The sequence below is a fragment of the Mustela nigripes genome, chromosome 10 (assembly GCF_022355385.1).
Source record: "Mustela nigripes isolate SB6536 chromosome 10, MUSNIG.SB6536, whole genome shotgun sequence".
Classification (NCBI taxonomy): domain Eukaryota; kingdom Metazoa; phylum Chordata; class Mammalia; order Carnivora; family Mustelidae; genus Mustela; species Mustela nigripes.
In genome coordinates, this window is record NC_081566.1 from 9,878,377 (window position 1) to 9,905,554 (window position 27,178).

The following is a 27,178-nucleotide window of genomic DNA, read 5'->3' on the forward strand; positions in this document are numbered from 1 at the left end:
CGTCGTACCCACGGGCGGGGAGGGAGCGGGGTCTGCGAGTCCCCACGCGGGGCGGGAGGAGGGAGAACGGGGCCCGTGGCTCGCTCACTCCCTCGACCCCCCAGGCCGGAGAAGGCAGCGCTCGGGCCGCGGGAGAGGGGCGGAAGGGGTGGGGGCGCGCGCGGGGGGAGGGGGAGCGGGAGGGAGAGGGGCGCGCGCGACGAGCCTCCCCTCCGCCCCCGCCCCGGGGGTCTCCCGCCCTCGGGGTTCGGAGCCGCCGGTGCCTCAGGCCAGACTCGCGCGGTGGCTGGAAGGGGCAAGGACGCCACGACCCAGGGTGACGCCAGGCATCTCCCGGGCGACGGCTCCGCAGCAAGATGGCGGACGATAAAGAAAGGGAAGGCACAGGTAAGACCGGGGCCCGCACCGGGGCGCGCCGGGCGGGGTGGGCCGCCCTCCAGCGGAGTCGGCCCCGCGGGGAGAAGGCCCACAGGGCAGGGGGCCACGGACGCGCCCTGCAGCCTGGCGCCCGCTGCCTCCCTGCCGACGCCTGAGCCCCGCCCCGTCCCCCTCCTTCCCTCCTCCCCCGTCTCCCCCCTTCCCCCTCCCCGGGAGCTCCGAGCCGCGGCTCCGGCGGCCGAGGCCGATAATGGCGTCCTTGTTCGCCGCCGGCACCCCGCCTCCACAGTCTCGCCCCGGCCTCTGTGCCGCAGGCGCCACACCGGCGGCTACCGGGCTGCGGGCACCCGGGGCGGCCCGGCTGTGGCTGCCCGCGCCCGGCGGACCCTCGGGCCGCACGGCAGCCCCGCCCGCCGGGAACACGCCCGCCGCCTCCATTTTGCCTGCTCGGTGGGGACGTGAGGGGGACGAGGGGGGGACGGCGGGGGGACGGCCTTTCCGGCTCGCGGGCGCCCCCTCCGCGGCTGCGGCCTCCGAAGCGCGCGCCCGCGGGGGGCGGGTCGGAGCCCTGGCGCGCGGCCGCGTGAGGAGGGCGGGAGAGCTGCCCGCAGGCGGCGGCGCTGGGCGGCGGAAGCGCGGGCGGAACCCTGGGCGTCCACGTTGCGCCGCGACCCTTGACGTCGTGTCCGCGCCAGCCGGAGCCCCGGCCCCTTCCTCGGTTGCTCCAAGGGAACAGCCCGTGCGTGTGCGCCCGCGGGCACCCTCCTGGCAAAACCCCGGCCACCCGTCGAGGTCAGCATCTGGGAAATGAAATTACAGTTCGTCCTCGTTTCCTGGCTGGGGAGCTGCGAACACCGTGTCACGTGTCCCTTCCCTCAGCCTGCGGCCGAGTGTCATCAGGTTCACATTCACAAGTGCAGAAACCGGCCCTGAGCTAGTCAGTCACTCGTGTGGCTAAAATCACAGAAAATCGGCGGAGAAACCGTGGAAACGGGGCCGAAGATCTGCCTGCCTGTGGATAAGAGGAATGCGATTTGGTTTATTTTTAGGACCGTCAAGTCTGAAGACTCGGAAGTGTGTTCGAGGTGTTACCTTTACGGAGAGGCCTCATTTTTTATTGCGCTGCTTTAAAAGTAAAAGGGGCATCCGAAGAAAGTGATTCCTTTTTTTTTTTTAAGACTGATTTTAAAGGGTTTTTTATTTTTATTTTTTGGAGTTTATTTTTGTTTTTATAAGTAGTTTCTACACCCAGTGTGGGGCTCGAACTCCCCGACAGGAGATCAAGAGTCACATGCTCTTCGGGCTAGGCCAGCCAGGTGTTGCTTTAAGACAAATTTTTAAAAACTGCCCCAGAAAACCACATGATTTCGTCGTTATTATTATTTACAAAAAAGTGGAACAAGATAAATTAACATGTTAATTACGGATGTTTATTTTTTTAAGGTTGATTAGGTCAGCAGAGAACGCACTGGATTGTGTCTCAAATCCAACTTTTTCTTTACTTTCTTAAAAAAAAAAAGCTTTTCTGATGTTTCACTTTTCAGAAATACTTTTCTATTTAGAATAAATCCAGAGGAAGAAACAGTTCTGTCCATAACTATAGAAGTAATGACAAAGGCTGGATGTCATTCATTCTGTTGACATATGTTGAATGCCTGTGGAGGGTGTTCTCTTTAAGTGAGGATTTTGAGGGAAAAAAACTTGACTTTCGAGAAAGGTGGGATCAGGGCACTGGGTGGCTCAGTTGCTCAAGCCGCTGCCTTAGGCTCAGGTCATTGTCCCGGGGTCCTGGGATCCAGTCCTATGTGAGGCTCCCTGCTCAGTAGAGAGCCTGCTTCTTCCCCTTCCTCTGCCTCTGCCTGTGGCTCTGCCTACTTGTGCTCTCTCTCTGTCTCGCTGTCAAAGAAATAAATAAGATCTTTAAAAGAAAAAAAAAAGGTGAGATCAGTAGAGGAGATAAGACATGGGTGGAGGGGAGAGAGCAGTGAGCTGGGGACCAGACTGGATATTAAATCTCAACATTGGTTGAGAACCAGTGTTATATGGTATATCTTATTTATGCTTAACAGTTTTACAAGTTGATTGTAGTTGCAGTTGGTAGGACATGATGAAATGACGCCATGTTGCCTGAGGGTAAACTAGCAACTCATTTGGCAGTTACCATCTTTGGACATAACTGCACTCCTGGATTTGATTCTCAGCCCTGAAGGTTGAGAAATTACATCTCACCAGTAATCATAATTGATCAAGGCTTTGGGGTTTCACTCAAGCGAACTAATTAATTTTAAATTGAGTAGGGGTATGCTGACACTTTAACCAGAAAGCTGATCTCAGCAATGTAGTATTTTGCTTTATGAGTATTAAGCTTTTGGGGAGGGTGAATTTATATTTCAAAAGGTCCTTGATGAGCGTGGAATCACACAAAAGAAAGGATAGTTTTGGAGCATATATCCAGTACCCTGTTAGCTTTAAGAGGAAAGGACCATTAAAAAAAATTTTTATTTACATTCAATTTGGTTAGCATATAGTGTATTATTAGCTTCAGGGGTAGAGTTCAATGATTCATCAGTTTCATAGGACACCGAGTACTCACTAGATACAATGAGCCCTCCTTAATGCCCATCACCCGGTATCCCATTCCCCCACACACCTTCCCTCCAGCAACCCTCAGTTTGTTCCCTCCAGTTAAGAGTCCCTTTTGGCTTGCCTTGCTCTGTTTTTTTCTTATTTTATTTTTCTTCCCTTCCCCTATGTTCATCTGTTTTATTTAAATTCCACATATGAGTGAATCATACGGTGTTTGTCTTTCTCTGGCTTATTTTGCTTAGCATGGTACCCTCTAGTTCCATCCATGTTGTTGCAAATTCAAGATTTCATTCTCTTTGATAGCTGAGTAATAATCCATTGTATATATATAATACCACATTTTTTTTTTAAGATTTTATTTATTTATTTGACAGAGATCACAAGAAGGCAGAGAGGCAAGCAGAGAGAGAGGAGGAAGCAGGCTCCCTGCCGATCAGAGAGCCTGATTCGGCTCTGGGATCATGACCCTGGGATCATGACCTGAGCTGAAGGCAGAGGCTTTAACCCACTGAGCCACCCATGTGCCCCTAATACCACATCTTTATCCATTTATTTGTCAGTGGGCATCGGGGCTCTTTCCGTATTTTGGCTACTGCGGACATGGCTGCTATAAGAAAGGGGACCATTTTCTGATCTGTTACACTCAGTGTCTTGAGCAGGTTCCCAGCACATTGTAGGAGCACAATATTTACTGAATAGAGAATATTTGTATTAATTAAAGATGTTTATATTTTAGCCAAAACATTACTTGCTGTTAACTAAAAATCTATTCTGTACCCAAAACTACATACACTAGTTGTGTTTTTTGGTTTTTTTTTTTTTTTCCCTCATTCTTACAAGTAAGCAATAAACTTCTATTACTTCTGGCTCAACGTATTTTTAAAAAGATATGTTTGTTTATTTCAGAGAGAAAGAGAGGGAAGGGGCAGAGAAAATCTCAAGCTGACTCCCCAACACTGGGCTCGATCCCATGATCCATGAGGTCATTACCTGAGCTGATACCAAGAGTTGGTCCCTCAACTGACGATGAGCCTTCAAGGTACCCCTGAAAAAGTATTTTTTGAGAGCCAAAGTATTCACTGGCCTGTTTTTAAAAACAACAACTACATCGCTTCTCGGCCTTTTGGCTAAGATCAAGTGTAAAAACAACAACTACAAAAATTCTCTATGTAGAAACATGCATATATTTTCTTTTTAAAGATTTTATTTACTTACTTGAGATAGCACTAGTGGACAGGAGGGTCAGAGGGAGAGGGAGAAGCAGACTCCCCGCTGAGCAGAGAGCCTGATGTAGGACTTGATCCCAGGACCATGAGATCATGACCTGAGCCAAAGGCAGACGCTTAACTGACTGAGCCACCCAGGTACCCCACCTTAACTGATTTTCATATATTTTAAATAATTTATCTTTAATCTTGAGAAAGTTTCAGAGGAAGTTTAAGCTTCTAGATTTATATCCTATCCAGCTCTTCTTCAACATTTAGGAATTAATCTTCGTTAAAGTACAGAGGACATTGGTAACAAAAAATAACTATGACAGGCTATTATGTTCTATTTATAAGTTTCGTATAAGATTATGTACACTGAAGTTGTTCTGTTCCTTTGTAGCGTTTTTTGTGGTTTAACATATTTTATTATTTTTTTTCCTAGGGGCACATAGGTGGTTCAGTCAATTAAGCTCTTTTGGCTTAACGTCTTGACCCCAGGGTCTTAGGATTGAGTCCCGCCTCAGGCTCCTTGCTCAGCAGGGAGCCTGCTTCTCTCCCCTCTGCCTGCTGCTCTCTTTGTGTGTGCTCTCTGACAAATAAATAAATAAAATCTTTTAAAAAATAATTTATTTTTTCCTAGATTAAAAAATGTATGTAGTGGGCGCCTGGGTGGCTCAGTGAGTTAAAGGCTCTGTTTTTAGCTCAGGTCATGATCTTAAGGGTCCTGGGATCGAGTCCTGCATTGGGCTCTCTGCTCAGCAGGGAGCCTGCTTCCTCCCCTCTCTCTGCCTGCCTCTCTGCCTACTTGTGATCTCCATCTGCCAAATAAATAAATAAAATCTTAAAAAAAAAAAAACCCACCTATGTAGTTATGTTAGCTAACAAAAAAAAGGAATTTAAATTTTAGAATCAAGTTAATTTCAAAAAGCTAATTTTGTTTTACTGAAAGAATATTTGAAATGGGATAGCAAAAATTGTTTTTTGAAGTTCTATTATTTCTTTCAAGTTTGCTCAGCCAGAACACTTTTTTCCTTTTCCTTCTGTTTTGTTTTGTTTTGTTTAGAGAATCAACTCAATTGTCGATTCTTTGAATCTTTTAAACTTATTGTCTCTATCTCCTCGAGAATTTTACATAGGACTGCAAAGAACTTCTGTTTATAATTAGAATCATGTCTAGGAAACAAACTGCTTAGGAATAAAATCCGCTAACTTGGCAGGGCAAGGAGCTTTGGAAGGTATGTCAGTTTTTTCAGTAAGCCTCAGATATTTAAAGTTTGCTTTAGGATTTACTATTTTTGTATAAAAATATTGTTTCTTTGCATTGGTTGGTTAAGTGTCTCTAATTCAACTATCAACTCCTGAATGGTAGAGTTTTACAAGTTTTTGTTTATTTCTTTGTATTGTGCCTTTCCTCCGAAAACCCAACATTTGAAAATCTAAGGTAAGAAACAAACTACAGGTGGATATTACTTTTTAAAAAGGAAACTGTTAGTAGTGCAGGGTATACAATGGAGTAGTAGAAAAGTGGGGTAAGACCTCAATTTCCCCAAGCTATGTCTGATCTTAGCCAAGATGCTAAGACCTCAGGAGCCTGTAGTTCCTCAAATGTAAAGTGGGAAGAATTTTACCTACTTCATAATGTTGTTGTAATGGAGATGGTGTGGTCTTACTCATCTTTATATCCCCAGGACCCACCGTGATGCCTGGCAGAAAAGAAATGCTGAATAAACAGGAAGAAAAGTACTTGGCACAGTCTAAGAAATTTGTAGCTATCGGTATATGTGTGGCATGGAATCTAGAAGTTAAGGAAAACTTAAATCTAAGTCTTACCAATTCTTGATCACGCATGATGCATCATCCATGCCTATTTTGAGGACCATTTAGCAGTTTTCTCCTTGTTTTAGACAGATAACAATCGACATAGAGACTAACTGAAGAAGAAGACTTACAATTTATTTCCTCTAATTTAGAATAAAACTTGGAGAAAAACTGGACTGAATTTTATCTTTGTACTTACCTATCAAAATCAGTGAAGAAAATTCGTATCTTAACAAGTCAAGTGGACAGTGAGATAGCACGTCACACCCCTTAGGATGACTACGGTAAAAAAATTAGCACTGGCAAGGTGTGGAGAGATTGGAGGTCCTGTGTGCTTGTTGATGGGCATGTGAAATGGTACAGCTACTGCGGAAAATAGTATCGCAGTTGTTCAAAAATTCAGATACTGAATTACCATATAGATCCAGCAACTCTACATCTGGCTTTATACCCAAAATAATTGAAAGCAGGAACTTGAATAAGTCTTTGCACACCCGTGTTCATAGCAGCATTATTCACAGTAGCCAAAAGGTAAAAGCAACTCAGGTGTCCATCAGTGGATGAATGGTTGCACAAAATGCAGTGTGATCATACCTGGCAATATTACCCATCTTTAAAAAGGGAAAAAATTCTGACTTAATGCTGCCACAAGGCTGAATCTTGAAGATACTATTGTAAGTGAATTTAACCAGTCGCAGAAGGACCAGTACTGTGTAATTCTGCTTACATGAGGTACGTAGATTTGTAGGAACAGAGAGTAGAATGGTGGTTGCCAGGGGGAAGGGGAAGAGGGAGCTTGTTAGTTAATGGAATAGAGCTTCAGTGTTTGCAAGATGAAAAGTTCTAGAGATGGGTTGTACAACAATGTGAATGTACCTAACACTACGGAACTGTATGGTGCTTGAGCTGGTTAATGTCTTAGTCTGTTTTATCATAATTTAAAACAGATGAAATGGAGATATTGAGTACATCCAAAATACTGTTAAGTGTGAGAGACTGCCCGGGAGCCTGTAGTCCTCGGAGATGCCACCTATTGGCCTGGGTTTTGCTTCCAGAAACCTGCCAGGTCATCTGGTAAAGAGCCAAGAAAGACCCCATGTTGCTCTAGCAGGGGGAGGGGGAAGGTAAACATTTTGAAGTCTCAGAGCATTCTGCATAACAAAGACCCACCCTTCTGGTGGAAAAGACTTTCCCAGAGCTTTGTGCTCCCCTGCCTGCATTTAACCAACTCGGGTCCCCTGTAGCAGTCCTATCTCGTCTGAGGGGGCAGAGAGAAGCCAAAAAACACTTGTGAAGGTCACAGCCCAAAGACAAGTCCAGTAAAAGACTGAAGTTTGATTATGAGGTAGAATGCTTTCCTTCGCTTAACTTGACCACCACATCACAGAGTTGTAGTACAGTAATCGTGGATTGCCGCTGAACTGTGTGTGGCGCACATTACTTCAGGACTCCTTAGAGGAATACAGCTGTGGCGAAGATTAAATACAGCCCTGTTCTTGGCCAAATTGTTATGAAGCCTCTTGACTGACTGTCTTAGGTCCTATAACTTGAGCGGTATGCCTGGCTTTCAACAAAAAATTAGAAGGCATGCAAAAGCAAAAACACCTTCGGAGACCAAGTAAGCATCAGAACTAAACTCAGGGGGCGCCTGGGTGGCTCAGTGGGTTAAAGCCTCTGCCTTCGGCTCAGATCATGATCCCAGGGTCCTGGGATCGAGCCCCAAGTTGGACTCTCTGCTTGGCGGAGAGCTTGCTTCCTCCTCTCTCTCTCTCTCTGCCTGCCTCTCTGCCTACTTGTGATCTCTGTCTGTCAAATAAATAAAATTAAATTAAAAAAAAAAAAGAAATTTAAAAGAGCTAGGATTAGTATGTTGAGGGCTCCGATGGAAAAAGGCAACATTCAAGAACAAATGCATACTGTAAGCAGAGACGCGGAATCAAAGGGAAATGTTAGAAATTGAATGCAGCGGAACAGAAGAATACCTTTGGTGGGTCCGTCAGCAGACTCAACATTGAGGAAAGAATGACAGAATTTGATTATTTCAATAGAAACGTCTCAAACTGAAATACAAAGAGCAAAAAGAATGAAAAAAAACCCCAGCATGAGAGCTGTGGGACAGTTTCTTGAAGGTGTAAAAGACACAGTGGGAATACCAGAAGGACGAGAATGAAAGAATGGAGCGGAAGAAATATTTGTAGTGGTAATGGACGAGTTTTCCCCCAAACATCCCAAGATACCAAAGTAGATCCAGGAAACTAAGAGAAGACCAAGCAGGGTAAATACCAAAAAATATTGCCAGGGCATCTCCTAGTCAAACTGCAGAAAACCAAAGATGACAAGAAAATCTTGAAAGATGCCAGAGGAAAGCAGTCACCTTACCTGGATTTTGTCAGAAACCATGTAAGCCAGGTGAGAGTAGAGTGAAATCGTTGAGGCGTTGAAAGATGCGACCAAGTTATTTTTTTAAGTAATCAGTATTGAGGAAGGTACTATCCAAGGTCACTAGCTCTGTCGTGAAGCAAGGGCTCCATTCAAGTCCGTCTCCAACACCAATGTCCTTAGTCTCTGTGTCTCACATAGAGAAGTCAAGTTGAAATTTATATAAGAAAGAAAAAATAATAATAAAAATAGAATTTACCCATCATCTCATTATCTAGAGCAGTACCCAGACTGCAGTGAGGTCAGAATCACCCAGAGGGTTTGTTGAAACATAGATTGCTAAGCTCTCAGGCCCGAATTTGTGTGAGAATTTGTGTTTCTAACAAGTCACCATAGGATGAGGATGCTGTTAAAAACCATTGATCCACAATCTAGAATAAAGTTTGCCATTTTAACGTATTTTTTTTCTCGGCAGATTTGTTTTTCGTTGGTTTCATATAGTTGGTATTGTATATAGTTTTATATCTAACTTTTCCACTTTAAGCACTATTAATGAGTGCTTTCTCATGCCCTAAGTGTCTCTCACACACATCGTGTTATAGCTGCGTGCATCGTTGTTTATGGAACATGTGAGTTAAGCTTTCCCCGACTGTAGGCTGTTTCGATTGTTTCCACATTTCCCGTGCTGTAAATAATGCTGCAGTTAGTGTTGGTCCACAAAGATCTTTTGACCCAGCTTTGATCCCCATCCTCTTCCCGCTTTGGAAAAATAATTTCACTTAATCTCACCCCTGTTGGTTCTTACTAGGTACTAACACAGGGTGATCTAATTTCTAAATTCTGTGAGTGCCTTGTGATCCTCTTACACTAATTACATTAATTCTTTTTCAATTTTTTGTAATCAAAGGCACATAATTGCCAGAGTTCATGATCAGTATAAGACACATAGTTGCTTAGTTGTTTATCCTATTACAGTAGAAACTCCATGAAATCAAGAGACTTTGTTTCATTTACAGCTGAATGCCTGGAATTTGGGACAGTGTGGAGGTTATAGTAGTCCCTGTGAAAACATTGAATGAATGAGTGAACCAGGAGTAACACATGGAGTAAAGAAATGTAATGTCACCCTTCATGGTCTCATTATGGATAAATGTATTTTTCAGTTAACCTTTAAAAAACATTAAAAATAGCTCAGAGCTACCCCCATTAGGTTTGGAGAGGCACTCAGACTGGAAACATTTAATCTAACCTCATAAAAAACTAGAATGACACATCTGCTTCACCATGGTGATTGAGCACACATGTTTATTTTTATCCTTCTTGAAACCCAACTAGAATGACAGTGAAGGAATTAAAAAAGGCCTTAGACGTTACAAGGGCAGGGAGAGGGGGAGAGGAGATAGCAGCAGTTTGTAAAAAGACATTAAGAGAAGAGAATAGAAAGATTAGGAGAGGGCATAATTTTTAAATGGGTGGACGGGTGGCCATTAGCCTAGCAGAAACAAAGGAAAGAAAAGTCTGTAGAGAAAGGAGCCAAAAAGGAACAAACCAAGTGGAGCTGTACAACCCTGTACAACCCTCAGGATTGACGCAGCAACCATCTGAAGGCGTGTGTGAGGCTAATTCTGGGTGGTTTGGATTGAAGTCCTAGGCAAGTGGTTGGGTCTCTCATTCCTTGGAAAAACCAGGTGATCCCTTCCCTTCCACCCATTCAGGAGACTCTGATTATTATTATATTTTTTTAGAGAGGTGGGGAGGGGCAAAGGGAAAGGGAGAGAGGAAATCTTAAGCAGGCTCCCTGCTCAGCACAGGGCCAGGCACGGGATCCGATCTCATGATCCTGAGATCATGACCTGAGCAGAAATCAAGATTCAGATATTTAACCAACTGGGCCAGCCAGGTGCCTCTCCCTGATGGCCTCAAATCAGAGAGACAGGTTTTAGGGATGCCAGCCCTGTGGATGGTAGTGGGTGATAGACCATCATTATTATTATTACCATGTTTGGTACAGTAGCTGAAATATTATTAAAATTGGTGTGAAACTCAAGTATTGTCACCTAGATAAAAATCTTTTGAGTAGGACCCAAGATAATAAACCTGAAAAGTGGTAGTATGTTGAGTAGGTTGTCCTACAGATGGGGATTTGAAATTCTCAGATTTGCGCTGATGATTACATTATAAGTAGTTCAAGTACTAGAAACTTCAAACGAAAAGTGAAAGGGAATCCAGAGTTTAAAAAACTTCAAGTGAAATCAGTAAATAAAATGAAATTTCATATGAAACTGGGATGTAATCAAATGCGAGGGAAGTTATCTCAAATATGGCCTCGGTTTCAATGACTTTGATCTGTTACAATTTGGCGACCCACTTCCGTAGCTAAACCAGAGATGCCCTAATCTAGAATGGTGGTACCTCTGACATCTTAAATTTTAGTCTCGGGCCTCTAGTCTCTCATCTAGAGCAGTCCATCAGTCTTTGTCTATCCCGGCCCTGCTTGCTTCAGAAGGAGTTTGGGTCGTCAGCATGACTTCATGATGTCATCTCTCTAATCCCCTCACCTACCTCCCTATTCACTCTGTAGCTCTTTTGTTTCGTATATGGGAGAGAAGATACAAGCCCTAAAATAGAAATTCTCTCAATTTCCTGACACATATATATTTATCTCTATCTACCAGATTGTGGAAGGCTCTGAAATGGTTTACTCCATTTCTCATACTGAAAATCTGGTTATCTGGTTATAAATCTTCTAAGACCCTATACTGTTTTCCCGTTGATTTAGGATGGACTAAACTTCAACAGAGCAGACTAGGATGTTTTGTTTCTCCAGGTCCGTTTCTGATCTCCTGTTTGGCACAACCCTTCGTGCATTCGACCCTTTGTCATAATGAACAGTTGGTTGTTCCCATCACAGCAGTGGTGGACCTGTGCACGTGTTTCCCCAGCATGGGCTTCATTTAACAAATTGTTGCTTCATGGTTAAGAATATGAAATCTAGTGGCACCTGGGTGGCTCAGTCAGTTGAGCGCACGACTCTTGATCTCAGCTCAGGTATTGGTCTCAGGGCCATGAGTTCAAGCCTGGTGTTGGGCTCCACCCTGGGTATGGAGCCTACTTAAAAGCAAACAAATGGGACATCTGAGTGGCTAAGTTGCTTGATTTTGGCTCAGGATGTGGTCTCATGGGTCATGGGATTGAGTCCAAAGTTGGGCTTTGCATTCTGTAGGGAGTCTGCTTGAGATTCTCTCTCTCTCCTCCTCTCCTTGCCCAGCTTGCGCTTTCTGTCTCTCAAAATGAATGGATAAATCTCTAAAAACAGGCAAAACCATGAAGTCTATAGTAAATCTTTACTGACTCAAATTCCAGCTCTGCCACTTAAGAGCTGGGTAACTTCAGGGTAGGTACTGATCTATTCTAATTTCTTTCTTTCTTTTTAAAAAATATTTTATTTATTTATTTGACAGAGATCACAAGTAGGCAGAGAGGCAGGCAGAGAGAGAGGAGGAAGCAGGCTCCCCACAGAGCAGAGAGCCCAATGTGGGGCTCGATCCCAGCACCCTGGGATCATGACCTGAGCCGAAGGCAGAGGCTTTAACCCACTGAGCCACCCAGGTGCCCTCTATTCTAATTTCTTCACAAGTCCACTGAATATAGTGGAACCTTCCTCATATGGTGGCAAAGCAGGTAGCAGAGAGCATCACGTGTTAGCAAGAGCAGTGCACAGGTTATCCGTCATTACCTGCCATGCCGGGCACTGTGCTCTACATTGGGGGAAGAATTAGATTAGAGATGATATTACTGTAGAGGAGAGAGCCATAAGAACATAATTATTTAACCACATTTTGGATAAGTACTTCCAAAAAGTTCAGGGTTTCAGAGGAGGGACACTTAATTTTTTCTTCAGGGGCATTGAGTGTAGCCCTCCCTCTTACTATTGTTCAGTGGAAGCAAAGCAAATTCAGAAGGCCGAAGCAGCAAAGGAGCCTGGCTTATCTGAGGCATTGAATGAGGGCCAGGGTAGCTGGAATGGAGTGACGTGGTGAGGAGTGATGGGAACTGAGGTTGGCAGAGTAAGCAGAGGTCAGGCCTGTTTGATGACCAAGTTGGAGGGGAGTGGTGCTGACCTCTATTAAAGAGGAAAAGGAAGCCATCGCAGCATTTTAAACAGGGAGATAACACATTCGGTTTATGTTTTTATAAACACATGAACAAATATTTTTGTTCAAGCCTGTTGTCTTGAACCAGGGGCTCCTGGGAGGCTCAGTCGGCTCCATGTCTGCCTTCAGCTCAGGTCATGATCCCAGAGTCCTGGGATCAAGCCCCATGTCAGGCTCCCTGATCAGTGGGGGAGTCTGCTTCTCCCTCTCCCTCTGCACCCTCCTGCCCCTGCTCCTGCTCTCTGTCTCTCTCAAATAAATAAATAAAATCTTAAAAAAAAAGCTGAAAATTTGCTAAATGAAAGCATGAATGAAAGCTAGTTGAGTAAATATGGTATGCAGTTTTAAGCCTGGTGTTTTAGTGGTACAGTGTCTTTGGATCAAGTTGATTATAAAATAAGAATTCATTAATAACTACTCCCTCCCCTCCTCCAAAAAAAGAAAAACCAAAAAACAAAATACAAAACGAATTGGGTTCTTGACTTTTTAAAAACAGAGTATCTTTGGAATAGGTACTGGCGGTACTTGAGACAAACAGAACAATAGTGTTATTTGTACTTCTTGTTAATTAACCTTAGGGGCATTTCTTTACCTTCTTTGCTGTATGTTTTATACAGTTCTCAAGGGAAGGATTCCTCTTGGGACTTATTATTTCATGTTAATTTCCTAGGAGGGGTTTTGAGCACCTGGTTAAATATTTAAATATGTATAAGATGTCTTGGGTTTAGGAAAGAACTAAGCTGTACTATTTGTTTAAAATTCCACTCTGTAGAGATGCCTGGCTGGCTCAGTCGTAAGAATGTGTGACACTTGATCTTGGGGTCATGAGTTCAAGCCCTACTTTGTTTAAACAAACAAAATGCTCTGCTCTATAACCGTAGGTGATGTGACTTTTATTTTGGTTATGACAGCTCCTTCTGTATTTATTATCATTAGTTTCTTCTTTTGAAATTAAGTGTAACTTTTTTCTTTTTATGTTTTGTTTTTTCTTAAAGATTTTATTTATTTATTTGACAGAGAGAGATGACAAGCAGGCAGAGAGGCAAGCAGAGAGAGAGAGAGAGGGGGAAGCAGGCTCCCCGCTGAGCAGAGAGCCCGATGCGGGGCTCGATCGCAGGATCCTGAGATCATGACCTGAGCTGAGGGCAGCAGCTTAACCCACCGAGCCACCCAGGCCCCCCTCTTTTTATGGTTTGATTTTAATTTGGTATGAGAGCTAATTTTTAGCCTTCGTGTTCCCATTGCTGAAAGGCAAATATAATGTCAAATTGTTGGGTTTGGTAGTATCTAATATGGAATTTTTTAAAATTAATTTTTAAACTTTAATTCCAGTATACTTAATATACAGTGTTGTATTGGATTCAGGTGTACAATATAGCGATTCAACACTTCCATACATCACCCTGTGCTCCATGTGAGTGAAATCATGGTATTTGTCTTTCTGACTTATTTTGTTTAGCGTCACATTCTCTAGCTCCATCTATGTTGTTGCAAATAGCAAGATTTCATGCTTTTTAATGGTAGAATAATGTTCCATTATATATACACACCATTGTATATACACACGCACCCACATCTTTATTCATTTATCGTTGGACACTTGGGCTACTTCTGTAGTTTGCCTATTATAAACAATGCTGCCGTAAACATAGGGGTGCATGTCTCCCTTGGAATTAGTGTTTCTGTATTATTTGGGTAAATACCCAGTAGTGTGATTGCTGTGTTGTAGGGTAGCTCTATTTTTAACTTTTTAAAGAGCACTGATACTGTTTTCCAGAGTGACTGCACGAGCCTGCATTCCCACCAGCAGCACGCAAGGGTTCCTTTTGCTCCACATCCTTGCCAACACCTGTTGTTTCTTGTGTTGTTAATTTTAGCTGTTCTGACAGATGTGGTCATTGTGGTTTTGATTTGCATTTCCCTGATGATGAATGATGTTGAGCATCTTTTCATAGGTCTGTTAGTCTTCTTTGGAGAAATATTTGTTCATGTGTTCAGCCCATATTTAATTGGATTCTATTTTTTGGGGTGTTGAGTGGTATCAGTTCTTTATATATTTTGGATACTGTTTATCAGATATGTCATTTGCAAATATCTTTTCCCATTCACTAAGTTGTCTTTTAGTTTTGTTGATTGCTTCCTTCACAGTGCAGAAGCTTTTTATTTTGATGAAGTCCCAATAGTTTATTTTTGCTTTTGTTTCTTTTGCCTCAGGAGGCATAGCTAGAAAAATGTGGCTACAGCCAATGCCAGAGAAATTACTCCCAGTGTTCTCTTCTAGGATTTTTATGGTTTCTAGGTTTTATGGTTTACATTTAGGTCCTTAATCCATTCTGAGTTTATTTTTGTGTATGGTGGAAGAAGGTAGTCCGGTTTCATTCTTTTGCTTGCTGTCCAGTTTTCCCAACACCATTAGTTGGAGAAACTGTCTTTTTCCCATTGAATATTCTTTCCTCCTGTGTTGAAGATTAATTGACCATATAATTATGGTTTTATTTCTGGACTCTCTGTTCTGTTCCATTGATCTATGTGTCTGTTTTTGTGCCAATACCATACTATTTTGATAATGTCAGCATTGTAATAACTTCAGAACTCAGATTGTGATAACCTCCAGTTTTGTTTTTCTTTTCCAAGATTGTTTTTGTTATGTGAGGGTCTTTTGTGGTTCCCTACAAATTTAAGGACTGTTTGTTCTAGTTTTGTGAAAAATGCTGTTGGTATTTGGATAGGGATTGCATTAAATATGTAGGCTGTTTTGCATATGTAGACCCTTTAACAGTATTTGTTCTTCTAAAACATGGGCATGGAATATCTTTCCATTTTTTGTGTCCTCTTTAATTTTTTTCATCAGTGTTTTATAGTTTTCAGAGTACAGGTGAAACCCCTTTGCTTAGGTTTATTCCTAGGTATCTTACTAGTTTGGGTGCATTGTAAATGGGATGGTTTTCTTAATTTCTCTTTCTGTTGCTTCTTTGGTAGTGTATAGAAAGGCAATAGATTTTTGCATATTGATCTTGTAGCCTGCAACTAAATTCATTTATGAGTTCTAGTAGTTTTCTGGTGGAGTCTTTAGGGTTTTCTTTATATAGAGGATTATGTCATCTGCAAATAGTGACAGCTTTACTTCTTCCTCACCAATTTGGATGCCTTTCATTTCTTTTTGTTGGGAGCACCTAATATGGGATTAAGGAGAAAAAGGAATTGCTATGTAATGATGTAACTTGCCTCTAACTGGAATTTCACCAAATAAATTGCATTTTATATTATATTGATATATTTATTAATTTAGTTACATTTTTTATAGTAAACAAGTGTTCTGTGTGTTTGTGTGACCTAATGGAGTAGGAACAACTAAAAAATGTAAAGAGCGTTTTTTTAAAGATTTTATTCATTTATTTATTTGTTTATTTATTTGACAGAGAGAGAGAGAGATCAAAAGTAAGCAAAGAGTCAGGCAGAGAGAGAGGGAGAAGCAGGCTCCCCGCTGAGCAGAGAGCCCGATGTGGGGCTTGATTCTAGGATCCTGAGATCATGACCTGGGCCGAAGGCAGAGGCTTAACCCACTGAACCATCTAGGCACCCTTGTAAAGAACATATTTTTAAAGGAGTCTAAAATATACACTTTTATTTACTATTTGAAGAAAGATGATTTATTTAACCCAAAACAATAATACAGTATTAAAATATATATAGTGTTATATAGTAACTGCTATAATAATATATAGTATTTTAGTGAAATATCAACAGGTTCCAATATGGTTTATGATTTCATGGAAACTAATAATAATTCTGTGTGAAATTAAATATTTTGCCAGTTTTCTCTTTCTATATATGTTTCATGTGAATGAATAATAGAAAGCTTAGTTTCTCTCAGTTAAGGAATCAGTCCTATTTACAATTATACCATAACTCATAAGATACCTAGGAATAAACCTAACCAAAGAGGTAAAGGATTTGTACTCTAAAAACTACAGAACACTTATGAAGGAAATCGAAGAAGACACAATGAGATGGAAAAACATTCCATGCTCATGGATTGGAAGAATAAACATTTTTTAAAAAAATATTTTATTCATTTATTTGGAGAGTAAGAGTGAGTGAACATGAGCTGGGGGAGGGGCAGAGGGAAAGGCAGAAGGAGACTGTCCACTGATCAGGGATCCCAATTATGGGACTCAATCCCAGGACCCTGGGATCATGACTTGAGCTGAAGGCAGATGCTTAACCAAGGCCCCAAGAATAAACATTGTTAAAATGTCTGTGCTACCCAGAGCAATCTACACTTTCAATGCAATTTCTATCAAAATACCATTGATATCTTTCACAGAGCTGGAACAAACAATACTAAAATTTGTGTGGAACCAGAAAAGACTCCGAATAGCCAAGGGAATGTTGAAAAAGAAAGCCAAAGCTGAGGGCACCACAATGCCTATATTATTACCAAATTGTGATCATCAAGACAGCATGGTACTGGCACAAAAACACACAGATCAATGGAACAGAATAGAGAGCCCAGATATGGACCCTCAACTCTATGGTCAACTAATCTTCAACAAAGCAGGAAAGAATATTCAATGGAAAAAAGACAATTCCTTCAGTAAATGGTACTGGGAAAATTGGACAGTCAAATGTAGAAAAATGAAACGACCATTTCCTTATACCATACACAAAGATAAATTTAAAATGGATGAAAGACCTAAATGTGAGATGGGAATCCATCAAAATCATAGAGGAGAACACAGGCAGGTAATAACCTCTTCAACCTTGGCTACAGCATCTTCTTGCTACGTATGTCTCCAAAGACAAGAGAAACAAAAGAAAAAATGAACTATTGGGACTTCATCAAGATAAAAAGCTTCTGCACAGCAAAGGAAACAGTCAACAAAACTAAAAGGCAACCTATGGAATGGGAGAAGATATTTGCAGATGACATCAGATAAAGGGCTGCTGTCTAAGATCTGTAAGGAACTTAACAAACTCAACACCCAAAAAACATAATCCAGTCAAGAAATGGGCAGAAGACATGAACAGACATTTCTCCAAAGAAGACCTACAAATGTCCAACAGACACATGAAAAAATGCTCCGTATCACTTGGCATCAGGGAAATACAAATCAAACCACAATGAGATATCACTTTACACCAGTTAGAATGGCTAAAGTTAACAAGACAAAAGCAACAAATTTTCCATGGAAGTGGAGAAAGGGGAACCTTCTTCCACTGCTGGTGGGTATGCAAGCTAGTGCAGCCACTCTGGAAAACAGTATGGATTTTCCTCAAGAAGTTAAAAATAGAGCTACCCTATGACCCAGCAATTGCACTACTGGGTATTTATTCCAAAGGTACCGATGTTCAGAAAGAAGGGGCAACTGTACTCCAATATTCATAGCAGCAATGTCCACAATAGCCAGACTGTGGAAAGAGCTGAGATGTCCTTCAGCAGATGAATGGATAAAGAAGATGTGGTTCATATAGACAACGGAATATTACTCAGTCATCAGAAAGGATGAATACCTACCATTTACATCAATGTGGATGAAACTGGAGGATATTATGCTAGGTGAAATAAGTCAGTCAGAAAAAGATAATTATAGAGTTTCACTCATGTGGAATATAAGAAATAGTGCAGAGGATTATAGGGGAAGGGAGCAAAAGCTGAAGGAAGAAATTAGGGAGAAAAACCATAGGAGTCTCTTGACTGTGTGACTCAAACTTCCCTTGCAGAAGGGGAGGTGGGTGGGGAGATGGGGTACTGAGTGATGGGCATTAAGGAGGGCATGTGATGCGATAAGCATCACTGTTATATGTGACTGCTGAATTATTGAACACTATTTCTGAAACTAATGATGTACTATATGTGGGCTAATTGAATTTAAATTAAAAAAAAAAGAAAACTTAGTTTCTCTCAGTCAAATCTGTATACCTTACTTTTCCTGAGATACTGAGCAACTTTTCCAAATTAGAAAAACTTAGAAATTATGATGGGTAACTTTGATTGAATATTACTAGAGTTCCGATAGTACCTTTCAAAATAAACTTGTGAGATAAATATACAAATAAATAAATGAGATACTGTTTTTTTTACAGGTGAGAAAAACAGAATAGCTGAGCAGTTAGGTAATGTTTTCAAAAGGTTACAGTGCTAATAAGTGGTGGATCTGTTCTTTAAGCCCAGTCTGGCTCTAGAGTGTATGATCTTAACCACACTGTGCTGCAATTTGGAAACAGTGCCCAAATTTGTTAAAAGTAAGGTGTTAACAAAGTTTGTTTGTTTTTGTTTTTTTAAGATTAACTAAAGCCTATACTGTAGGGTGCCCGGGTGTCTCAGTCCGTTAAGCCAAGTAAAGTAGTTTTACCTGCTTGCACTCTTCTGAATCCAGCTTATTCCTAGTAAAAAAAAACAAAAAACAAAAAACAAAAACAAAAACAAAACAGGGGCACCTGGCTGGCTCAGTTGGTGGAACGTGTGACTCTTGATCTTGGGGTCGTGAGTTTGAGCCCCACACTGGGCACAGAGATTACTTAAAACAAAACAAAACAAAAACAAATAAAACAGTGCCTGACAAATGAGGAGCACTGTTGTTGAGAACAGTGCTCAACAAATGTTATGTGTTATCGTAGTCACCTTCAATATTTTTCTTACCATGGACACCTGGGTGGCTTAGTCGTTAAGCATCTGCCTTCAGCTCAGGTCATGATCCCAGGGTGCTGGGATCAAGTCCCACATTGGGCTCCTTGCTGAGTGGGGAACTAGCTTCTCCCTCTGCCCTCTGTTCCCCCTGCTTGTGCTCTCTCTCTCTCGCTCTCACTCTCTCTGACAAATAAATGAATAAAATCTCTTTTTAAAGGCCTGTACTTTATTCAAGTTTCCTTTATTTTTACCTAATGTCCTTTTCCTGTTCCAAGATACCATTTGGGATACTATGATACAGTTAGTTGTCTCCCTAGGCTTCTCTTGGCAGTTTCTTAGACTCTTCTTGTTTTTGATTACCATTTTGACAGTTTTGAGGATTAGCGGTCCTTTAGAATGTCCCTCTATGGGAATTTGTTTAATGTTTTTTCTAAGGACTAAATCAGGTTTATGGGATTTGGGGACGAAGATCACAGAGGTAAAGTGCCATTTCCCCTAACATTACATCTAGGTACAGACTCTCAGTTTATGCCACTGTTGATGTTTACGTGGATCATTTGGCTGAGGTAAGTGTTTGTCATGTTTTTCCACTGTAAAGATACTCTTTTCCCTCCTTCCCATACTATAGCCTTTGGAAGGAAGTCACCATGCAAAGCTCATACTGAAGGAGTAGGGAGTTATGCTCTGCCTCCTTGAGGGTAGAGAATTTAAATAAATTATTTGGAATCAATCTGTGCAAGAGATTTGTCTCTTCCATTTATTTGCTTACGTGATCATCTATATATGTCAGTATAGACTCATGGGTATTTATTTTATACTATGGGTTATAATCCAGTACTACTTTGTTCTGTTGCTCAGACTGTCCCAGTTTTGGCTATTGGGAGCTCTTTCAGTTGGCTCCTCTGTCCTTTTGATATAGTACCATCAATGTAATTTTTTAAAAAAGATTTATTTATGTATTTGAGAGAGATGGCCAGTGGATAAAGGGGCAGAGTGAGAGTGAGAGGGAATATCTCAAGCAGACTCTCCACTGAGCTCAGATCCCCATGTGGGGCTTGATCCCAGGAGCCTGAGATCATGACCTGAGCTGAAATCGAGAGTCAGGAGCTGAACCGGCTGAGCCACGAAGGCACCCCTGAATTGTTTGTCTTTCTTTTTCTTTCTTTCTTTCTTTCTTTTTTTTTTTTTTTAAGTATTTTCTTATTTTCTGGCAACAAGATACTCTGGGCTCATCCTTTTTATTTTTTGCCCTAGTCCTAGGACCAGCCATTTCTCAAAGAGCCTAGTTCCTTTTTTTTTTTTTGGAGAATGGTACTAGAAACCAACATGTGGTTACTAGGCTTGCTCACTGCTACAGGAATGTTACAGCTTCTAGGTGCTCTCTGCTGACCGATCAATAAAATACGTGTTCCCACTAACCTATGCCTATACATACATCTATAAAGATTTATCTCTGTAGTCATCAGTATCAACATTTAGCTGAACGTGAGTTCATAATGATATCTCCAGCTCCAATCCACGATGACATGGATCATTCCAACCTACCATTGCTTAGCAGTAAATTTCCACTCTGGCAGTGAGAAACGTGGCTCCCACCACACACCTAACATTTACTTTATTGTTCAGTTCCAGTACCTATGCAGGGTCAAAATTGTTAACTCATACCCCTGTGGGAAACAGCATTATTAACTAGAACACAGTGCTTATGCACAGTTCCTTTTGCCTTTAGTCTTACATATCCCGCTCATTTCCAACGTTACTTAGGTCAGCGTTTCCCTCCGCCTTTTCCTTCAGTGAGATTGTTTCATACATTTTGTCATACAGGTATTTTCTTGGGACTTGGGACTGCTTGACCTCCTAAATGATTTTCATTTTAATTGGCATACCTTAAGGTTCACTCTTTGTTCTGTGGGTTCTAACAAATGCAATATCATATATCTTTTCGGGTAGTAGAATATAGAATAGTTTCATCACCCTAAAAAATTCCATCATATATTCTGTTATCTTCTGCTTCACATCCTTGACAGCGACTCATCTTTTTCCTGCCTCCATAATGTTGATTTTCCACAATGTCACATTATTGGAATTATACAGTACATAGCCTTTTCAGACTGGCTACTACCAATATGTAGTGTTTCAACATGTCTTTTCAGGGCTTGATAGATCTTTTTTAATCCCTGAGTAATATTATAATGCATGGATGGGTCACGGTTTATCTATTCACCTATTGACAGATATCTTAGTTCTTTCCAAGTTTTGGCAATTATAAGTAAAACTTCTAAAGCAGTCAAGTGTAGGTTTTGTGAGGACCAAAGTTTTCAACTCAAGTGGGTAAATATCAAGGAGTGTGACTGATAGGTCATGTATGTTAAGACTATGTCAACCATTGTAAGAAACTGCCAAATTGTCTTGCAAAGTGGCCACACCATTTTGCATTCTCACAGGCAATGATGAGATTTCCTGTTGCTTCACATCTTTGCCAGCATTTGGTTTTACTAGTTTTTTTAATTTTAGCTCTTCTAATAGGTGAGTAGTGGTATCTCATTGTTGTTTTAATTTTCAGTTCCTTTTTTTAATTTAAGATTTTATTTATTTATTTGACAGAGAGAGACACAGCGAGAGAGGGAAGACAAGCAGGGGGAGGGGGAGAGGGAGAAGCAGGTACCCCGCTGAGCAGGGAGGCTGATGTGGGGCTTGATCCCAGGACCCCGGGACCATGACCTGAGCCAAAAGCAGATGCTTAACGACCAAGCCACCCAGGCGCCCCTAATTTTCAGTTCTTGAAGGACATATGATGTTGAGCATCTTTTCATATGTTGATTTGTCATCTGTATATCTCCTCTGGTGAGGTTCTGTTCAGAACTTTTGCCCATTCCCCCACCCCAGCTTTAGTGAGGCATAGTTGACAAATAAAATGATAAGATATTTAAAGTGTACATTGAGATGATTTGATATATGTATGCATTGTGAAAGGATATTTCTCATCTAGTCAGTGAACACCATTACCCCTTAACATATGTGTGTGTGCACGTGTGGTGAGAATACCTATTTTTTCCCCCAAAGATTGATTTATTAGCGAGAAAGTGAGCGAGAGAGAGAGTGGGCTGAGAGACAGAGGGAGAGAGTGAGAAATCCTCAAGCAGACCCCCTGCTGTACATGGAGCCCCATGCGGGGCTTGTCCCCAGGATTCCAAGATCATGATCTGAGTCAAAATCAAGCGTCAGATACCTAACTGACTGAGCCACCCAGGTACCCTGAGAATGCCCATTTTTAACCTTGGGTTGTTAGTTTCCTTCTTGTTGAGTTAATAAAATAATTTTTAATGGATGATCTCTTTTTAGTATTAGTCTTCCTGGTAATCATTCTGGTTGCATCTATTGAGAGCTTGTTGACTGTGAACCAACTTTATGATTGGTTCCTTTTTTAAATGGTAATCCTTCTATGTGCATCATTACATTTATCTTCACAACAACTCTGTGAGGTATTGTTCTCAAAATAGACTAGTAAGAGGCAGGGCCTGTTTGGTCAGCATTATCCTATTATCTGCTGCTTAAACTTAATGTTCCAAGTTTCTGGAAAATTATGTAAACGTTTTAACATTGATTTAAAATCAGTAAACAGAAATCCATAAGGAAACTGTGTTTCTTCTTCACATTCGGTGTTTTTCAAGTCATTTTCATGTAGTTTATAGAAAAGAAAGAGTTTTTTCCCCCTCCTGGATTTCATGGTGCAGAATGTAAAGAAAGTTACGAACATTGTTAAAAATCGGTTAGTTTTCATAGAAGGCCATTCACATCTTGTGACTGTGTGTTTCAAAAACCATAGAAAAAACAGAGGTAGGAAAAGCTGATGGGGAACCGAAAACTGTAATAAGCTCTCTCCTAAACCATAGAATGTAGTTGACAGACATCTTTTTATAGACATGTCTGTGATTGTACACTTTTTTTAGGCTTGAAAATTTTTTCACCGAGGAAAACCTTTCTGTAATTTATAAAAGCTGTTTACAGTAAAATAGCAAACTATTACAAGACAGAAACCTACCCAGCTCACTTTGGAGCTCTCTTGGACCACATTTCCATAAAAGTGTAGACAACAGCCACAGTAGAACACAATGAAGCCTTTGTTTAGCGAGGAGATGTTTTTAAATACTACTTCTAAAATAATTTTTCAAACCTTGAATTCTTTATAATTTTGAGAAAGCGACAAAGGCAGATGAGAGAGGAAAGGAAAAGGAAAACTAACCTGATTTAGCAAAATTTGTTAAACAACTAGGATTACAGAAATCAAGGAATGAGTTTGACACAGTCCTTGAATTAGTTAATGGTTACCATGCAACCAATTACCCCCAAACCAGAAGCTTAAGCCACCAAACACTTACCATTTCACACAGTTTCCAGATGTAGCTTTAGTGGGTGATTCTGGCTCAGATTTTCTTACAAGTCTGGGGCTCACTGACATGGCTGTTGGCAGGAGGCCTCAGTTCCTTAATGGTTGTTGGCCAGAGGCCTCAATTTCTTGATACATGGGACTCTCCACAGGCCATTTAAATGCCCTTGCAACCTGGTATCTGGCAGAGAGAGTCAGCTGAGAGACACAAAGCTGGATACAGGTCAAGACAGAAGCCACAATATTTTGTATAACCTAATTTCAGAAGTGACATACCATTATTTTTGCCATATTTTATTGGTGACATAAACTAACACTGATATAATATTGAAGGTGACTGTGCAGTAGAGTGAATACCAAGAGGTCGGAGTCATTGGGAACCATCTAGGAGGCTAGCTAGCACAGTCTTCCCTCGGGCTCCCAATGATCCACTTCCCTCCCACATGCAGAGTACACCTACCGACTATCAAGGCCCACCAAAGACTCATCCCATTACAGTACGAGATAGAAGTCCAGAATGTCATGTCTAAATTAAGTCTTGGTGTGGATGAGGTTCCTTGGCTGCGGCTACTTAAGTATTGTCTCTTGATGTCTTCTCTCGAGCAGTAGACCTGTCAACCAGAGAGAGAAGTTACTTGCCACTTCCCACCCAATGTGCAATGGCAGTGTAGGTGAGGGATAGCCTCCATAGACAATTCTACCAGAAAAGTGGAGGGTGGGGGGAATAGGAGGCACACAGGAGTTACTGATGCATAAAAGCCAACTGGGCAAATGTTGGAAGGGTCTTGATCAGGACTTCATTCTACTGTTCACAAATGATTCTAGGTGGCTTTTAGCTCTACTGCCTGGGTTCTGTCTACCCTCTCTGTGCTTTATGAGAATTAGTATATGTTTTCAGCTGACCACCTTTCTAAACCTGTTTCCCGCTGATAGAATTTTGGGGAGTCCAAAGACTTTTTTTTTTTTTTTTTCATTTTGTACTGTGTATCCTCTGTCGGTCCAAGCTGGAGCTGTCTCTAGAAATATAATAATCTTAGAATCTTCTTGGGTCTCCTGTGAATCTTGTCCTTTAGACAAAAACCCATACCCAACTTTATTTGAGACAAGCCATTCTCTCCATTGGGCCTTTGCTCACACAGAAGCATGAAACCCTACTGCTTGATCAAAACGATCTGTGGGATACGCCTTCAAACTCTTGAAAAAAAATTTTTTTTTCCATTTTGCTTGGTGCCCCGAGACACTATGTTTGATCTTTCTGAGGTCTTAACAAAGGATTTTATAACCAAATACTCTGTTTCATGTTTAGACTGTGTTTTCCTGGCATCACCCCAAATTCGATCTTTGCCCAGAAGCCATTTCTTATCTTAGCATCTATTGCCATCTGGAGAGGCAGGGAATTTTCACAACTAGCAATTCCTGGCTCCTTTTTATTTAACAGGTTTTCCTTTGGGTTATCTTCCTCCTCTTGCATTTTATTACAGGCAGCCAAAAAGGACCAGGGAGCACCTTCAATACTTTTCCTAGAGATTCCTAGACCACTAGGTTCATTGGGTGTGTTTTCTACTCTCCATGTTAATAAGAATTTTTTCTGCAATTCATAAAAACGCTCCCCCTTTGTAGTTGCCACTGTGATTTTTCTCACTTGCCTTTAAGCTCTAACAGCCTACTCAAAGGCCAGCACTACCTGACTCCAAAGCGTCTCCTGAATTATTAGGGTTTGTTTTGGTAGCATCTCACTTGCAGATACCCAAATTCTGTACTATTACTGTTATCTATTAGTTATTAGAGATAGATATTTAATTATTAGAGATAGAGATAGAAGGGAACAGAGAGAGAGAGGTAGACAGTAAGACAAGAGCCTAACATCAAAAGTGATGTACCATTACATCTGCCATTTTCTATTGTCACATGATGAGCCCCAGTATAATGGGAAAGTTTGTTTGCCCTCTTCCTCCTGCCTTTAGGAATTCCGTAGTCCAGCAACTACTTATCAGTGCCTATAGGTTCCAAGCATCGTGTGAGACTATCATGTGCTGTTCACCTTGTATATACGCCCCTGAAAGGAGCTGCTACCTCCAGTTGAAGCTTAAAGAGATCAAATAGCTTATTGGAGAACTCACCAGAGAACATAGATTTTAACCTAAGTTTGGGGGGAATAAATGACTTGGGAGCCCGGGGCCTTGGGTAAGAGAGTGGATAAATATTTCATAGGATTATTGTTTTTGTTTTTAAGCATAAATTTTCTTCAGGATACTTATGTTCAGCTGTAGCTATGTGACTTCTCTTTCATATGGGGATGTCTTTGGCCAATTATATTTTCTTGTAGTTCCTTCTCCATGTGGCTCTGAACTACTTTAGCTGGCCTGTCCCATCCTTCTCCCGATGTTCTTCTCGTCACTTTCCATGGAGTCCTTTGGAACTTCAGATTTAGTCTAATTTGAACAAACTTCTTTACAAATACTCTTTCTAGAACATTCCCCTCATTTCTTTTTCTTATTTAACCCTGGCATTTCTTCTGGAACACCACTTCTTTTGGTGCCATCTTGAGTAAGGGCTGTTCATTTTCCCATGTCTTTTTGTCTTCATGTAATAAGTTGAATCAGCCCAGTTCTACTTCCAAATTACTGCTCGCCTATCTATCTATCTATCTATTTACTTAATTTTATTTTATTTTTGGATTTTTTTTGTTTTTTTGTGTTTTTTCTTTTATTATTTTTTAGATAGCACAAGCCAAGAGAGGGGCAGACGGAGAGAGAGAGAGAGAGAATCTCAAGCAAATTTCACACCTAGTTCAGAGCCCAAAGCAGGACTCAATCTCATGAGCCTGAGATCATGACCTGAGCAGAAACCAAGAGTCTGACACTTAACCAACCGAGCCACCCAGACACCCCTGCTCTTTCATTCTTATATAAAAATTCTTTTCCTTTGAAATTTACCCCATCTTACCCACCTCTCTTTGTCACTGTCATTTGTCATCTCCCTCTAACTTGCTCTTTGTTGAGCAAAGCTTTTGGTACTTCCTGAGCAGTTTTCTCTTCATCCCAAATTCCACCATCATTCTGGGTGGGTTCAGTGACCAGCTAGACCACTCATCCAACACACTAGTTTCATAATTCCTTGTTCTTTTCAACCTCAATGACCTTAAATCCCACTCCTTTTCAAGATCCTACTCTCCTGGCTAAATCTTATGAGCCACTTTGAAATCTTTGCTCTTCCTTTCCATCGATTGGCTATGATCTCCTAGATTTCAGGGGTGCTCTGCTTCCTTACATATAAAATCCTTGCTTTTGGGGCACCTGGGTGGCTCAGTTGGTTATGTGTTTGACTCTTGATGTTGGCTCAGGTCATGATCTCAGGCTTATGAGATCAAGCCCATGTTGGGCTCTGCACTGGGCATGGAGCCTGCTGAAGATCCTTTTTCTCCCTCTCCCTTTGCCCCTCCCCCCTAAAAAAGTAATAAAATACATGAATCTTACCAAGATCTCTAGTTTCCTTGATCCTTCTCCTTCTTTCCCACTCACAGTTTATCAAGCAAAACTGATTCTAGCTAATGTAAGAAGAAAAGAACTTACCAGACAATAACAAGGAGCTCACAAAACAGGCAAGAACCAAGAAGGTTCAGCATTCTTTACTACAG

At 41.3% G+C, this 27,178-nt stretch overlaps 1 protein-coding gene across 19 annotated transcripts in view; it reads left to right on the top strand.

The window, feature by feature from the left end:
• The first annotated feature begins 245 nt into the window (after nt 1-245).
• Nucleotides 246-27,178, top strand: part of EFCAB2 (EF-hand calcium binding domain 2) — a 143,932-nt gene continuing 116,999 nt past the window's right edge. For all 19 annotated transcript variants that reach the window (XR_009406556.1, XR_009406557.1, XR_009406558.1 and 16 more), the window contains exon 1: nt 246-387. Coding sequence is in view for 8 of the 19 variants with exons in the window: in XM_059412548.1 (XP_059268531.1) it covers nt 357-387 (31 nt within the window). In the remaining 11 variants the exon portion in view is untranslated. The remainder of the gene's footprint in view (nt 388-27,178) is intronic.